Source organism: Silene latifolia, chromosome 7, assembly GCF_048544455.1.
Source record: "Silene latifolia isolate original U9 population chromosome 7, ASM4854445v1, whole genome shotgun sequence".
Classification (NCBI taxonomy): domain Eukaryota; kingdom Viridiplantae; phylum Streptophyta; class Magnoliopsida; order Caryophyllales; family Caryophyllaceae; genus Silene; species Silene latifolia.
Genome location: NC_133532.1, coordinates 118,920,696 through 118,936,952, shown reverse-complemented (window position 1 = coordinate 118,936,952; position 16,257 = coordinate 118,920,696). Strand labels below are relative to the sequence as shown.

The 16,257-nt window shown below is 39.7% G+C and overlaps 1 protein-coding gene and 1 long non-coding RNA gene across 2 annotated transcripts; one reads left to right on the top strand and one right to left on the bottom strand.

Annotated features, from left to right (window-relative positions):
* Nucleotides 1-6,051: 6,051 nt before the first annotated feature.
* Nucleotides 6,052-7,867, bottom strand: LOC141591311 (UDP-glycosyltransferase 91C1-like). The gene has a single exon (XM_074411635.1). The coding sequence runs from the start codon at nucleotides 7,692-7,694 to the stop codon at nucleotides 6,297-6,299; it is 1,398 nt and encodes a 465-aa protein (XP_074267736.1). The 5' UTR covers nucleotides 7,695-7,867; the 3' UTR covers nucleotides 6,052-6,296.
* A 6,306-nt stretch (nucleotides 7,868-14,173) lies between these two features.
* On the top strand, nucleotides 14,174-15,740 carry LOC141591310 (uncharacterized). The gene is made up of 2 exons (XR_012520801.1): nucleotides 14,174-14,349; nucleotides 14,531-15,740. It is a non-coding gene; the product is annotated as an uncharacterized LOC141591310 (long non-coding RNA).
* The last annotated feature ends 517 nt before the right edge of the window (nucleotides 15,741-16,257 follow it).

The following is a 16,257-nucleotide window of genomic DNA, read 5'->3' as shown; positions in this document are numbered from 1 at the left end:
GTTTACCTTGCTTCATTAGCCTTTTCAGAGCGTTGGAGTACGTATCCCCAAGGTTTGTGAATTTCCTTGGTGGGCTAGTTTTCTTGGATGGCTCGAGAAGGTTAACTTCGTCGGTCTTGCTAGTAGAGCCGTATGAACGACTTGTGGACCCTTGATATCCTCGACCTACCGTTTTGGACAAGAGTCCTTTACGGATGTCGTCTTCAATTCGTGTCCCTAGTACAGTTAAGTCCTTGAAGGTCTTAATGTTTTGATATCTCAAATGGTTGGCATATATGGGCTTGAGATTGTCCACAAACTTTTCCACGAGAGTAGCCTCATCCGGGCGTTCAACTAGTTGGGTACTAGTCTTCCTCCACCTACTTAGAAAGTCGGTGAATCCTTCCTTGTCATTTTGGGTAAGAACCTCTAGAGTGCGCATGTTGACTTGGATCTCGGCATTATCCGCGTATTGTTTCGAGAACTCGATGGCGGCGTCCTCCCAAGTAGCGACCTTTTTGTGATCTAAAGTGTAGAACCATTGCTTTGGGATGGTGTCAAGAGATGAAGGAAAGATCCTTAAGAACATCTCGGGTTTGATGCCTTTGATAGACATGTAGTCCTTGAAGGCGCGGATGTGGTTCAAAGGGTTCTCATGTCCTTTAAACTTAGGGATATCCGTCATGCTAAAGTTAGTGGGCAATTTGGAATTGACGGCTTCATACTTACGATTGTTCTCCCTATAAATGTCATCCCCTTAAGGTACATCAATTGCTCCTCTAGGTATTGGAGTCTTTTCTCACTGCAATTGTCCCCATGGTAGGATTCTCATCTTTGGACTCGTCATCGGAAAAACCTAGTACTTCACCTTTAATGGGAGGTAGCTTTCCCTCTACATCAAAGATGCGGCCTTCGATAAGCTCGAGGCGGTCATAGGTTTGTTCTTGAGTGATTTGCATTTGGGTTATCGCGGCTAGGATTCGATCATTACTCTCTTGAATTTGCTGGAGGTTCGTATCATCACTTGACCCAGGCATCTCGGAAACTGGATAGGAGACCGGCGACGAATCAAAACACGATCGACCATTCTATCACACTTGCTAAAAGAGGAAAAGTTTTGACTCGTGAAGTGGGTGTGTGCCACTTGTGTTGAGTGAGTTTTGAAGAAAGACAAGGTCTTTGAAAATGTGTGTCCTAGCCAACTGTAGTGTAGTTGTAGGAGTGGACTCGAAGTGAGGTTTTGAAATGGGCTTGTGGCCCGAATTTTGACTTGACAAACGGACAGAGTTTTGACCGGATTTTGTACTAATTAAAGGCCCTATTTTCGAAATTCTTGATTGAAAACGGGTTTTGATTTTTTTGAAAATTCGTCATGGTTTTTGTTTAGAAATGGTGATCACATAAGGTTTTACATATTTATACAAGCATTATAACGGATGTTGAGTGCATTTAGAAGGGTTTTGGTTTAAAGGGTGGGTTGCCATACCGAACCATCAAACCCGAAGTCTGTGGAGAGGCTCGTGCCAAACAAGAGTAAGGCCGATTCCTAGTCCATTTCCTCAAGTAGTGAAGGCCCTTGATACAAACAAGAGTAACCATCATGGTATGGATGACGTCAATCGCTATCCATCCTTAGGCCCAAATAAGAATTAGGACCGTTTAGACGGGACGATTGGTCGAATGGGTTGGGTTGGGCCTAGGAAGGCCGAATAAACGGTCTAGGAAGACCGAGTTATGAAAACCGACAATTGTCTTGTACAAACTTATTCCCTAACCTTGTTCGAGTTTCACCCTAGCTACACGTAAGTGTATTCCCAAATGAGTCGCCAAACTGTGGACAGCGGGCCGCCCACGGGGGCGCTTGGTGAAGGGGCTCGAAAACAAGCGTTTGCATTTTGTAAGGAGTCGCCACCAATTTTTATGGGAAATTGGAACCGTTCGAATACCTCGTGTCATGTCAAGACACAAAGTAGTGACATGAACACTAAGCAATCGTTACCCTTAGCATTCTATGTCTAGAATGACTCTCGTGGATGCCAATGAACACGGGTGCTCACGGAGATCTGGAGTAAGGGGTGAGGGTACGTATTAGGAAGCTCTTTTGATCGAACACCTAATCCCGCCCGCCTCGATAGCGGCCTCTACTAATGATTAGGGAAGTTTATTCGTACTTGATATATCGTCGGCTATATGCATGCAATGCAACATCCAAGTTTTAATCCTAACATGTGAAAATTAGACTAAGTCGGTAGACAGTTAGTTTAACAAACAATTGGGTCGAAGTTGGAATTTAATGCTCATTTACATATGAAAGCATACAAACAATAAAAACAATACAATAACGATAAATTACAATAAAGGAAAATTACATTAATTACATCGGAATAGGCGATTTATGTCGAAAATACCTTTAAAACAGATAATTTGAGAAAAAGGAATAAAAGAATAAATTAAAGGATAAAATTAAAGAAACAAACGAACAGAAATTAGTGATATTACGGATATTAGTTGATTAATACGTAACCTAATTAAACTACGTCAAAGCAGAAAAGGGGTTCAGAGACAGAGCTCAACCTGGAACAGCGCAAGAAAGAATCGCGCCCTTTGGAAGAGGCGCAGCGATTCTTGCGTCATTCCAGGGTGAGTTCTCGGCCGTGAACCGAAAAACCGTTAATGTTAATTGTTAATTTTAAGGATTGATTAGGTTATTTGACTCGAATGAAAGTGATTTAATGAATTATTTACATATTATTGAGGTCATAAAACAGTAAAACATGAATGAGACGGAAACAAACGGATTAATTATGTGAAGGGTCGATGTTAATGAATGATTAATTAAACTAACTAACTAAACGAATTATTAACTAAACATGATGAATGACGACGGATTAATGAACAAACAGGTGAAAATATATCAACAATGAATCCCAGAAACTCAACATGAACGAATTGAATCTCTAAAACTTGAATTGAATTTAATGACGAAAAACCCGCAAATATCGATTATAAGGGATTTGAGTCGGATTTATGACGATTAAAACATGTTAATGATGATGGATAATATACATGTGAATTATTAAACTGTCATGACGAAGAATTAACAGAAAACAAAACAAAAGAAATAAATTTGATACGAATTACAGAGGACGGAGGAAGAAGAAAAGAAGCAGGAACTGCGGCAGCCTCACGAAGAGGCGCAGCAGGTGCTGCGCTCCTTCGAAGAGGCGCAGCGGTTGCTGCGTCTTTTCTCGACGTCTGTCTACTGGAAATCCGCAAAAAAGGTTTTAAAGACGGTTTTAGAAATCGGTTTTAATGAGGTACTTTCGACATAAACCTTACAATTGTGATACGATAAATAAAATACAATAAATAAAAGAGAGATTAATACACCCTCAGACTTACATGTTGACGGAACGAGAAGAACTAAGAAGATCGATTAGTGATGCTCGACGCGAATGCAAGGAAAGAGTGCCCTCGAAAGAGGAAAACGATTTAACAAATTGATTAATTAGATTGATTGAGTGTAGTGGTCAAATTGGTCGGTCATGCAACGGAGAGGCTGGTACCCGGAAAGATCCGAGCTTACGTGGTCGAATGTTCAAGCACGTAGGCGCCAATTAGTAAGAACAAAGTCTAGAATGCAAAGGGAGAAGAGAAGGGCGGACACTCGCGTGAGGAATATGAGGAACGAAGGCTCCTATTTATACTAATCACGCGACGGAATAGGGTTTCGGAGACTCTTTGGAAGTGAATCTCGGAAAGATATAAAAAAGATACGTAAATCATGCAAAGAAGGGCCTGGGAAGAGGCGCGGCGAGCCATGCGTCTCTTGGAAGAGGCGCAGACACTGCTTGCGTCTATTCCCAGGAGGTTTCCTCCTGTTTAAGAAAGATCTCCGTGTTTAAGTTATGGTAGGACGGATTTAATTCGATTATCTTTTGAATATTACGGGATATTATTTGACAAAAGATAAAATTTGAGAAATATGGAATAGAAATATCCGGAACATTCCGAACATTCTCGACTGGATTTAACATCGATCGAAAAACGGAGACGGTTTTTGACCGGACTCCGAATGTACTCTAATTATCACAAAACGACCGTATCGGGACGTAGATGACAACTAAGAGGTTGACATTAATATTTGAGCAATCACTTGACGATAATCTTACGAACTGTCACTAATCGTTCCGCGAATCAAACATGCGGCCCAATCATCACCGGGTGGTTTGCGAGGGGTGCAGAAACGAGGTGTCTACAGTTAGTGGGAGAAAGACTCTCCCCACTAACAGTCAGGTTGACTGACTTATTCAACACAACTAACAACAAAAAAACAGCCCAATTCATAACTCGGCTCCGGCCCAAAAAGATAGGCACAGCCCGCCGCAGGCGATTACCAAATCCCAAATCCGGGCTCGGGCTCGGGCACGCGCGCGCGCGCGTGTGCGAGCTGAATTAAGCACCTCGCAAAGCTTCCACAAAAGCCTCCCATGACCCACTAGTGATATGGTAAGGAGGGTGGGTATATATAAACCCATAAAACTTCCTTTTCCTCACCAATGTGGGACAATTGGAAACACTCCAAAGGCAATAAAAGCCCCTATATTTCCAACACCATTACTCCTTGATACGGAATACCTAACAACACCGACCTCATTTCTACGAGTTAGACTTGTATGAGGCGGTTTTACACTAATATAATTGTAAAACAGATCCAAATTAAACACAACCCTATTAGTGGGTATAAGTGTTTATTTAAAGAATCTCGTTTTATGATAAATTTGGGTAAAACCGTCTCAATTAGACAAGTATTTACATTTCCAACAATTTCTTCATTATTATGTTAATTATTTTCTGCATGTTTTTTATACCAAGCATAATCCAACCTTTACATTTCCAACAATTTGGGTAAAACCTTCTTTTTTTATGTTTTCAATGAATGTCGTTTCTTTAATACCATCTCCATTCCTTGGTGTAATTGAACTTTCCTTACTTTATCAATCTAGTTTGTTCCTCGTTCGTTGCTTGTTATATATACTTAACATACACAAATATTTAATGAATAATCATTATTTCCAAAGTTTAATGCGTTTGTAACTATTATAGACCACGTGCAATGTATAACATAGTAATTCAAGCTCGCAAAGATAAAATCTAGTGGTTAAAACTTTAGTGAAGGGTCTTTAAGTTCAATTCCCTCCAAGTAAGCCTGACTAAATCGACCTAACCCGAATGTCCCGTTTCTAATAATAACCCGACCCGACACCCAAACTCAAGTTCCGAGTTTCACACAAACCCGAATTGACCGAACTAATATATCCGGATGCTTATTGGTACAAACTTATTATTATCAATCAATAATTTGATAATAGTCGATCTGAAAATGAGTTGGTCCGGCCTGACCCGACCCTACTCTTGTAAACCCGAAATTGACTCGACCCAAACTAACCGGACCCCGAACCTGACCCGGTTGAACTGTTTGCCAAGTTGTTCTGCAAGAGCAATCGTGTGAGAGTTATTTATGGCCTCAGACTATACATTCTAGATTTTCAGTCGGTCACCCTGATAAAAAGGATAGTTAACTTGATATACGTGGTGATTTGCATGCTATTATCGTATCGTGTAGGCAAGAGATAGTGCCTTTGCTTCAAATTTTCTGCCATACGCCCATACATGGCATAGAACTATATGGGCCTTGTTATAGCCCTTATAGGCAATCACTGGACTTGTGCAGCATAATTTTGGGGTCTAGACCCCAGACAGACAACATATCATGATCCATTTTAAAGCAATCTTTCTTCAGAAAAAAGGCAGGCAACCCCTTGTTTAAGCACTCGTGTTATGCATGGTTAACATGAGTTCAACATAATTCAACGGTAGTCGTCCAGAAGGACCTCTTTGAAGATACGACTATAATATAATTTGTATAGAGCGTATCTTCAAAGAGATCCTGATCTCTCAGGCACTTTCATATATTAGCTACGAGCCTACGACGGGTAAAGTGAGTCGAGCCTTACACAAGCCCTCGAAAATAGATAGAGGCTATTAGTTTGAATATACACGCTCACTGTAATACGCAAATACATGATACATGAGGTCATTAATCAATTCATTGAGTAGTAACACAATATGCTCGGACGTATAATGCAAGTGACTTTTTAAGATAGACGAATCTTGAAGAATTTTCAACGTGTCTAAACTTTGAGAGGTATTCTAATACAGGGTACATAATATTCGTATTATTAGTTCTCCAGCTCCGACAACTCCGAGTCCCTAGATATAAACCAGCCAGTAGATTCATTATATTCACACCTCATCTACTTTGATTTTTTATTTTCTTCAAGATAAGACACAAAAGCCTCGATATACCCATCATTTAACTTATTATCCCCAAAAACACTTGTCATATTCCTACATTTAATCCTCACTTCTTCCCCCTCTTTCTCAACCATTGCTAAGCGCACTGCCTTAATCACACTCTCCGATCTCAATGCCCCATCTTTCTCACCACGCTCAATCTCCACACCGAGTCCTTGACCGACCAACAACCTCGCAACGAGTCCTTGATCATTCATCACAGGTAGCAACACCAACACCCTACCTAGTCCAAGTCCCTCTATCACCGAGTTCCACCCGCAATGACTCAAAAACCCTCTAGTCGCCTGATGCCTTAGAATCTTCACTTGTGGGGCCCAACCTCGATGGACTAATCCTCGACCCACTACCCGGTCCACAAACCCTTCTGGAAGCATATCCACTACATTTTTATCGGACCCGGGCTGGTCCCGGAGTATTAAAACAAACGGCACACCCGAATGTTCCAATCCAAGGCACAATTCATACACTTCCTCTTGGGTCAAACTAGACTCACTCCCAAATGCAACATATAAAACCGAACCCGGTTCATGCCGGTCCAACCACTCCTTAAAAAAAGCCCAATTATCACAATTTAAATCTTCATGATCATCTTCACAATCCGGGAAAAGGAACCCAATTGGAAGAACAATTTTCCCATATAATTTCTCAAGGAGATTAATCCATATCGGTTCAAACTCGGGCGAGGTTCGAATCCCGACAAAATCACATCCCGCTATAGAGTTACCAAAGCGGACCGTATCTGAGGTAGCTATCCTTGCATCTACCGCATGTTCAAACTTGACAACCTCATACGGTCGATAAGCAATATCAGACTCAAAAGGAATCCAACTAGGCACGACAGTTAAATCGTCTAGCGACGTACGAGCATTTCCTAACAATGCAGACGGAGGTCCTATGAACGATAGCGAAGCAGCATTAAACAATGCTACGTACGCACACGAAACACCCATCTTAGCTGCCATAGGAGGGATCCAATACGAAGTGAAATCGTATAGGATCCAATCGGGTTGGACCTCTTCTAGGAAAGCAGAGACGGGTGGTTCGAGTAAGTCAAATCGCATTTTAAGTAATGGTTGGATTATGCTTGGTACGTCCATGGAAGACTCGGCTTGGTCGGGTACACCCTCTAGGTGAGGTAAAGGGATGCTTACTAAGGTTATGGAAGATGTTAAGTTTGGTGGGAGGTTAGGAAGCCTTGCAATGTTGTTCGGGGTTGTTACGAAGTATACTTGAAGACCGTTTTTGGCTAAGGACTTTGAGAGCTCTAGGAATGGTGTTAGGTGACCCATGGCTAACCATGGTAGCATTACCACCTTGAGAGACTTTGTATTTTTCATTGTTTGGAAGGTTCGGGTATCGAGATTGGGGGAAAATGAAGAAGATGATGATCAGTTCAATAGTTCATGGATGTTATAGGATTGTAGTAATTATTGGATATATTTCGCAGTGTGAGACAGTGTAGTAATAAACGAGTGTTTAACCAATAAAAGAAGTGTGAGACGTTTTTATTATAAAATATATGATTATGATTGGTGAGAAATGAATGTAAAGCCGCCTTTGACTAGCTGTATATATTCTTCAATGATGGCTGTCATTATCATGAGTATGGAGTATTCGTTATTGTGTATTGCAAATTGCAATCACAGGAAGCAGAAAATGGCATATGATTTCTTTGTTTATTTGGTTGGTCCAAATGAAGTCATGTCTATGTGACAGCCGGAGAATAACGTTAAAGGGCAATGATAACGCCGCTCTAAAATATAGTCTTTGCCAATCGTTTTGTGAGAGCATCAATTAAAGTGAGCGACAAAGTACTCTTTGTATTATTAAAGTAGCGTTATCAGTCCCATTAATTTACGGTTGCGGTTTTAAGGGTGTCTGGATTAGAGGTGGTAATTGGGGCACTCGGGTCGGGTCATATCGGGTCAGCATGCCCTTTTAGAGTTTTAGGTCGAGTCGGGTCGGATCATTATCATGTCCGGTAACTTAATCGCATTAGTATAATTCTTTACGAATTAAATTTAGTTTTTAATGTATTATTTGGTTTAATTACTTCATTACTAAATCACTATCATACTGATTAAAATTAAGTTTAATAATTGTCGTGTCATCAATTTAATCGAGTCCGCATTGGGTCGGGTTCGGGTCACTGATAATCGGGTCGTGTCGGGTTATGGGTCGGTTTCGGGTCGCAATATTTTCGGGTCCTGTCGGGTTTGCTCGGGTAAGACTTGTCAGCTCTAGTCTTGATTAAGTTAGTGCTATTGACAGGTTCATATTTTAAACATTTGAGTCCTGCAATATTTTTGACTTCAGAAAGCTTGCAGGAGACTGTTAGTAGTTGGTTTAAAGGTGATTTATAAAATTAATCGACTCTGAAAACAGCTGCGTAACAAGATGCACCTCTTTTGATTTAAAATAATCATGCCATAGAGAAGAACAAGAAGAAGAAACGATGATCATTCCGTCATTGATATCGAACGTCAAAGCATACAAGTGAGTTCAGAGACCTTGTAATGTTCGTGAATGCAAATGGTCAAGTAGAAACTGAAAACATTGTTTCAGGAAACAGACTACTAACCCAATTAATACATGCTCGCTAATCATCACCAGAAACACAATCCATGTCGCTATACTCGTCTAACATTCTAACTGCCAACTCCACTGAACAAAACAGGCCTTTTTTTCCAGCATTTCTGCAGCTTCCCTACAACGACGCAAAAACAAAAACTGAACAGTCAACAAAGATGTAGCGAACTCAAATGAATGGAGGAAGTGTAATAACTAAATACGGTAGAAATTTTGTATGCAAAAGTAAACAAGTGTACAAAATGAAAGCTTTATTTACGTACCCGGATTTTGGTTCAGGATATAGAATAATATTTAAGAACTGGAATAATAGGCAATTTCATCATCTGGTAATTCAGATTGATCATCATCATCATCGGATTCATACTCATAATAGTCACTGTATTCATCAGTATAAACTTCGCCATAATCCTCAGTGTACTTATATGGAAGATACTGTATATCCTTGATCTGTTCGGATACTCTCTTCCATAAATTTTCTTCTCTAAGATTCAAGTTGAAACACGAACTTAGGTCGAGGGATCGAAGATGAGGGCAGGCATCAAGGATTGCCGTTAGACCGACATTTGTCATGTTACTTCTCGTTAGCTGCAAGTGGCGCAATTCAGGCATGTTTCCTGCAATCGCCAATGCCGCCTCGTCATATGGCTCATACGAATTGATTGAACTTAGCTTGTTGAATTTGAAAGTGGTGAGTAAGGGACAAGAATTAATAGCAACGGCGGCTACTTTTTAATCTTGAAAGGAGCAGGCAGTAAGTGTTGGTAACAGAATCTAATCATGATTGATGATGGTGATTGAACAACGTTTGTATGAATGTAGAGAAAGAAAGAATCAGAGAGAATAAACTTGAGAAAGGAATTCTTGTGTATTGAATGAATGATAACTTGTACTCCCTCTGTCCCGGTCATTTGTTGTCCTTTTCCATTTTGGGGTGTCTCAATCATTTGTTGTCCTTTCTATTTTAGGATTGCATTTGATGAACAATTTGATCATTCATACTCAATTTCATCCACATGTCATTTAGTAATTGGTCATTTTCTCTTTCCTTGGTCTTTGTGCCAAAACGAAAGGACAACAAATGACCGGGACGGAGGGAGTATCTTACAATTGTACATATGGTCTTGCTTATATAGTCAGTGATAAACCGACCTAAGCTCTAACTATACAAGGGTGATTCTAACTAACTGAAGTAGTTACAACTAACTAAAGTTAGTTGCACTAACAGCTTATAACTAACTTTATAACTGATTTCTTCCTTAGTCTCCAACACCCCCCTCAAGTTGGAGGGTGTGGGGAACATCCCCAACTTGGCTTGTAGAAACTGATGCCTTGGTCCAGATAATGCTTTAGTGAATAAGTCTGCTGGTTGTTGATGTGTAGGTAAATAGGACAAAGTGATTAAGCCTTGCTGTAGTTTTTCTCGAATGAAATGGCAATCCAAGTCTATGTGCTTGGTCCTTTCATGGAAAACTGGGTTCTTGGCTATATGAATAGCAGACTGACTATCACATTTGATTGGTATTGCAGCAATGTTAGCAGAGAGAAGACGACTTAACCAAGCAAGTTCAGCTGTTATACGACGTAAAGATCTGTACTCAGCCTCTGCTGAAGAAAGTGAAATAGTCTGCTGCTTCTTTGACTTCTAGGAAATTAAGGATCCTCCTAAGAAAACCAAGAAACCACTAACAGACTTCCTTGTGTCAGGGCAGGATGCTCAGTCTGCATCACAAAAACCCTGAAGAGAATAGTCTTCTTTATCATTCAGAAAAATACCCTTTGAAATATCCCCTGCAATATATTTTAGGACGTGGATTGCTGAAGACCAGTGTTGCTCCTTTGGAAAAGCCATAAATTGACTCAATAATTGGACTGCAAAGGCTATATCAGGACGTGTGTTAGTGAGGTAGTTGAGCTTGCCTACTAACTTTCTGTAAGCAGCTGGATCATCTATTAGATTACCAGATCTGTTGTGAAGCTTGACTGTGGGATCTAAAGGACAAGACACTGGTCTTGCAGAAAGGCATTCAAATTCTTTTAATAGCTCTTTTGTAAACTTTGCTTGTGTGATGGCTATGCCACCTGTTAAATGATGAAATTCCAAACCTAGGAAATAATTCAGTTTACCCAGGTCCTTGATCTTGAAAGTATTGTCTAGAAAAGTCTTGAGAGCAATCATTTCATTATCATCATCTCCAAGTAAAAGAATGTCATCAACATAAACTGCTATATAGACAACCTTGCCATTGTTATGCTTGGAGAACAAGGAGTAATCATTTAAAGATTGTTGATAACCTCTTGACTTTAAGGACTGGCAGAGCTTGGCATTCCATTGCCTAGATGCCTGCTTCGGACCATATAGCGATTTCTCCAACTTGCACACGATATTTTTATCCTGAACTTTCAGACCAGGTGGGGCTTTCATATACACTTCTTCATGTAAATCCCCATGAAGAAATGCATTATTTACATCTAGTTGTGTCATTGTCCACCTCTTCTTGACAGCTACAGCAACCAAAGACCTGATGGTGGTCATCTTGACTACGGGAGAAAACGTTTCTGTATAATCAATGCCCTCTTTTTGTGTGAAACCTTTCACAACAAGCCGTGCTTTGTATCTCTCAATAGTGCCATCAGACTTGTGCTTGACTTTAAACACCCATTTGCAAGATATAGATTTCTTCCCAGGAGGCAAAGTAACTAAAGACCAAGTATTATTGGCCTCTAAAGCATTGAACTCAGCAGTAATGGCTTCTTGCCATTAAGGATATATAGATGCTTCCTCATAAGTTTTAGGTTCTTGTACAGGCAGAATATTTCTTATAGTGGAATTGGAATCAACAATAACAGACATACAAATAGAGTTTGATATTGATGGTGTGGGAATGCATAAAGAAGTAAGAGTGTGATTACAAATATCAGATGTGACAGCATTACAGGTTTTGTTTTGAGATGGACACACATAGTGTTGTAAATAAGATGGTGGACGTGACTGTCTAGTGGACTGTCTAACATGTGTATGAGATTGTGAAGGAGGAATAGATACTCTAGATGCAGGAATGGATGTAGTATCAGCTGAATTATTAGGATGAACAGTTTCTGGTATGTCTGGTATAGTGGTTGAATCAGCAGTAGGAACAGGTGATTCAGTGCAATCAGGTGCAGATATGGGTATAAAAGAGTGCATAGTGTCTTTAACATAAGGAAATACACTCTCATGAAACACCACATCTCTTGAATGCATAAAGGAAAAATTGTTCAGATTTAATAACTTATATGCCTTCTTGCCAAATGGGTAACCTAGAAACACACAAGTAATAGCTCTGGGAGAAAACTTATCTCTGCCAGGCTTTGGGGAAGATGCATAGACTAGACATCCAAAAGACCTCATGTGACTCAGGTCAGGTTCTTTTCCAAACAGTAACTGATAAGGAGAAATATTATCTAAAATCTTTGATGGTAATCTATTTATAATATAAGTTGTAGTTAGAATGCGAGGTAGAGATTTTCACGTCGGGTTCACCAAAATTTGTAACAGCAAATTTTGTATCGCAAAATAAATGTAATACAAAATAGGAAACAAATGAATTTTTTTATTAATATCAGAAAGTTTATGTGTACAATCTCTAATGTATCCTCTGATTCTAATATGCCGTAAGGGGTACGTGTACGGGGTACACGTGAGGGGTGCGCGTGTAGACAAATTTAATTGCTCTACGCGCGATGTAAATTTGATTTCTTGAGAGGGTCGCGATGACTTGAATCTCTCTTGAAGGTTTGAACTTGTGATTGAATCTTCAATGCAGACGGCACGATTTGATGTGCTTGTTGACTGCTTGCAATGATTTTGACAGAGAGGATTTGTAGGAATTTGTACCTTGTTCTCTCCAGCTCCTTTGCAATTATGAATTTCCAACCCTTTGAATGAATGAGAAGAACTCTATTTATAGAGTTTCAAATCCCCTTGTTGGACTTTGGTGGTCACAGGCCCATTTGTGGGTTTATAAGCAACCTTGGCCCAAATTTGATTCTTTCTGGGTTTATTGATCCGAACAACTCCTTTTGTAATCCGAATCGGCCCATATTTCATTTAATCGGGACAAAATAATTAAATTAAGTTAAAATTTAGTATTAACTCAAAATAATTAATTTATTTTATTTATTCGGCACATTAATAAATTTTCCGTGCCTACAGACATGATTGTGGTTAGTAATGATAGTAGTATTTGTGCTCATTTCAAGCAATTCCTAGACAAGACATTTGGAATAAAAGATTTGGGAAAATTGAAATACTTCCTAGGAATAGAGGTGGCACACCATGTAGATGGTTTGTTTTTGAATCAAAGAAAATATGCCATGAACATCATAGAAGAAACAGCTATGAAAGGCGCAAAGACGGCCTATACGCCAATGGCACAACGGCATAATTTGGGGTTGGCAAAAGGGTAAGTATTGCGAGACATAATGAAATACCGTCGTTTGGTCGGAAGGTTAGTTTATTTGACTATTACGAGACCTGATCTTGTATACTCAGTTCATATATTGTCTCAGTTTGTGAACGAGCCAAGAAAAGAGCACTGGGATGCGGCTCTAAGAGTGGTACGATATATTAAAAGAAATTCAAGTAAGGGAATTATATTCAAGAAGGATTCGAACTTGCAGCTACAAGGATACTGTGACTCGGATTATGCGAGTTGTCCTATGACTAGAAGGTCACTCAGTGGTTATTTCGTTTCACTTGGGCAATCACCAATATCATGGAAGGCAAAGAAGCAAGTGACGGTGGCTAAATCAACAGCAGAAGCAGAGTATAGAGCTATGAGTGTGGCCACAAGTGAATTGATATGGATTAAGTCGTTCCTAGAATCTCTAGGAATTTTTCACACTAAGCCAATGAATTTATTTTGTGATAATCAAGCGGCTATACATATAGCACGAAATCCAGTTTTTCATGACAGAACAAAGCACATAGAGATAGACTGCCACTTTGTGCGGCAGCATTTGGTTTCCAATACAATTAATACTTCCCATGTCAGAAGCAAGGAACAGATAGCAGATTTATTTACAAAGGCACTCGGAGGAGAATCATTCGATCATCTGCAATACAAGTTGGGTCTCGGTTTACCAAGAGCTCCAACTTGAGGGGGAGTGTAAGAATATGGAGAATATTCTTATTAATATTAATATTGTAAATATATGACCTTGATGTTTTAGGTAATGTAAATATATTAGTTACCTAATATTAGGAAAATAGTTAGGAAAGATAGGTTATGGAGATCTACTAGTATTGTATAAAGAGTCATGTTGTACGTTTGTTTTGTTCATCAAGCATAATAACACAATTACATCTCATACTGTCTTCTTATTTTCACAGTGAGAAACACCAGAATCAATCAACAACAGGTATACTTTCTTAATTCTCTCCTTTTTCAGCTTTAATTGTTGCTTTCAACTATTTTTTGATTCCAATTGCACCTCTTTTCACCTGTGTTATTGTTCAATTGAAACCGTTCCGGAATATGATGCTTGAATTTGATTATTTTTGTTTCGGTTTCGGTTTTGGCTTGTGACGGTGTCTGAACAGATTCTGAATACCGCAGTTTATTTGAGGCAGCAATTGTTCCGTAAAACCTATAAAATAGTTGGTGATCATCAATGTGGAGTCTAGGGAAGGATATTATTTTCGGAGAAATTCTGCCAAAATTACCTCCCAAATCCTTAATTCGTTTAAAATGCGTCTCTAAATCCTTACAAACCCTAATTTCATCTCGAGAATTCATCCAATTGTATCTCTGCTACCACTCGCGCTCCTCCTCTGATGATGATGATCTCCTTATTATCCATAAAAACGGCAGCATTCTCTGCTACCGTCTTGATTCCTCCACCCCTGTCGCTACCTTTACGTGGCATGATCAAGTTTCAATGGTCATCATTGGCTCCTGCAATGGTGTTTTGTGTACCGACCCCCCTAATGCCTACACCTACTGCCTACTCAATCCCACTACCCGAGTTTACTGTGATATGGCACGCACCATATATTCTAAAGAGGGGTTTGCCTTTGATCCTGTTAACCACGATTTCAAAGTCGTGGCTTTCACTGATCAACGTAACAATGAAGGTATTGATACCCGGATTACCAAGGTTTATAGCTTGAATGCTAATTCTTGTACGACACTGGATACCGAATTTCCCACTGATTCAGTGGTAGGATGGCACAGACACGGGGTTGTAATTAATTACTATTTGGTGCATTGGATGTTTTGGAATCCGTCTTTGCGTAAACTTAGGATCGGTTGCTTTGATGTTTGTAAGATGAAATGGACAGATGATGTGCTATTGCCTCGCTATTATTATCACCCAACTTGCAGGAACTTCCTCCTTGATTTCGGGGTACTTGATGGTCTTTTGTGTTCCTCGTTTGAAAATAAAGTCGATTCTTGCTTCGATGTGTGGGTAATGATGGAATATGGGGTTCAAGATTCATGGTTCAAGTTGTTTAGCATTCCCATTTCTAATAATTTACATGAGGGGGTGATCCCGGTTGCCAGTCGGAATAGGTCAGCTGAGGTTTTAATCCGCCAGTGTCATACTTCTAAGTTTTACTGGTACGATAGGGCGGATGGTCGAATGAGTGAAGCAAAATTTGATGGAGTTCCGACTTCTTGGCACTTTGAAACTTATATGTGCAGCAGGAGCATGGTTGAACTTCCTTGTGGCAGACTATTTGACAATCGTTAGGAAATTCAGTTTGTAGAAATGAAATTGTGGTAATAAAAGTTGAATGTTTTGCGGAAGTTATGTTGCTCGGACTCTTTAATATTTCCTTGCGTACCTGTATATGAATATGCCACCTTATCCCTATGTCAAAAAACAGATTGACTATTTTCGGATGATTAACAATGAAAATTGTCACAAGAAGATACATGCACATTAAGCCACTTCGCAATACAAGAAGCAGACCGAGACTAACAAATCATAATAGCGCCACTCTAAAATTTACCGAGTAAAATAAAGGGTGTGGCAGAGTATCTCTTAAAGTCTAATGCAATATAATGTTGCTCGCTCTACTCCTCTAATCTTCGTCATAATCCTAGGTGAACTTGTATGGAAGATATTGTATATCCTTGATCTGTTCGTATACTCTCTTCCTTAAATTTCCTTCGCTAAGATTCAAGTTGAAACAATCACGTAGGTCAAGGGATCGAAGATGAGGGCAGGCATCAAGGATTTTCATTAGACCCACATTTGTTAACCTACTTTTCGTAAGATGCAGGCGATGCAATTCAGGCAATTTTCGGGCAATCACAAATG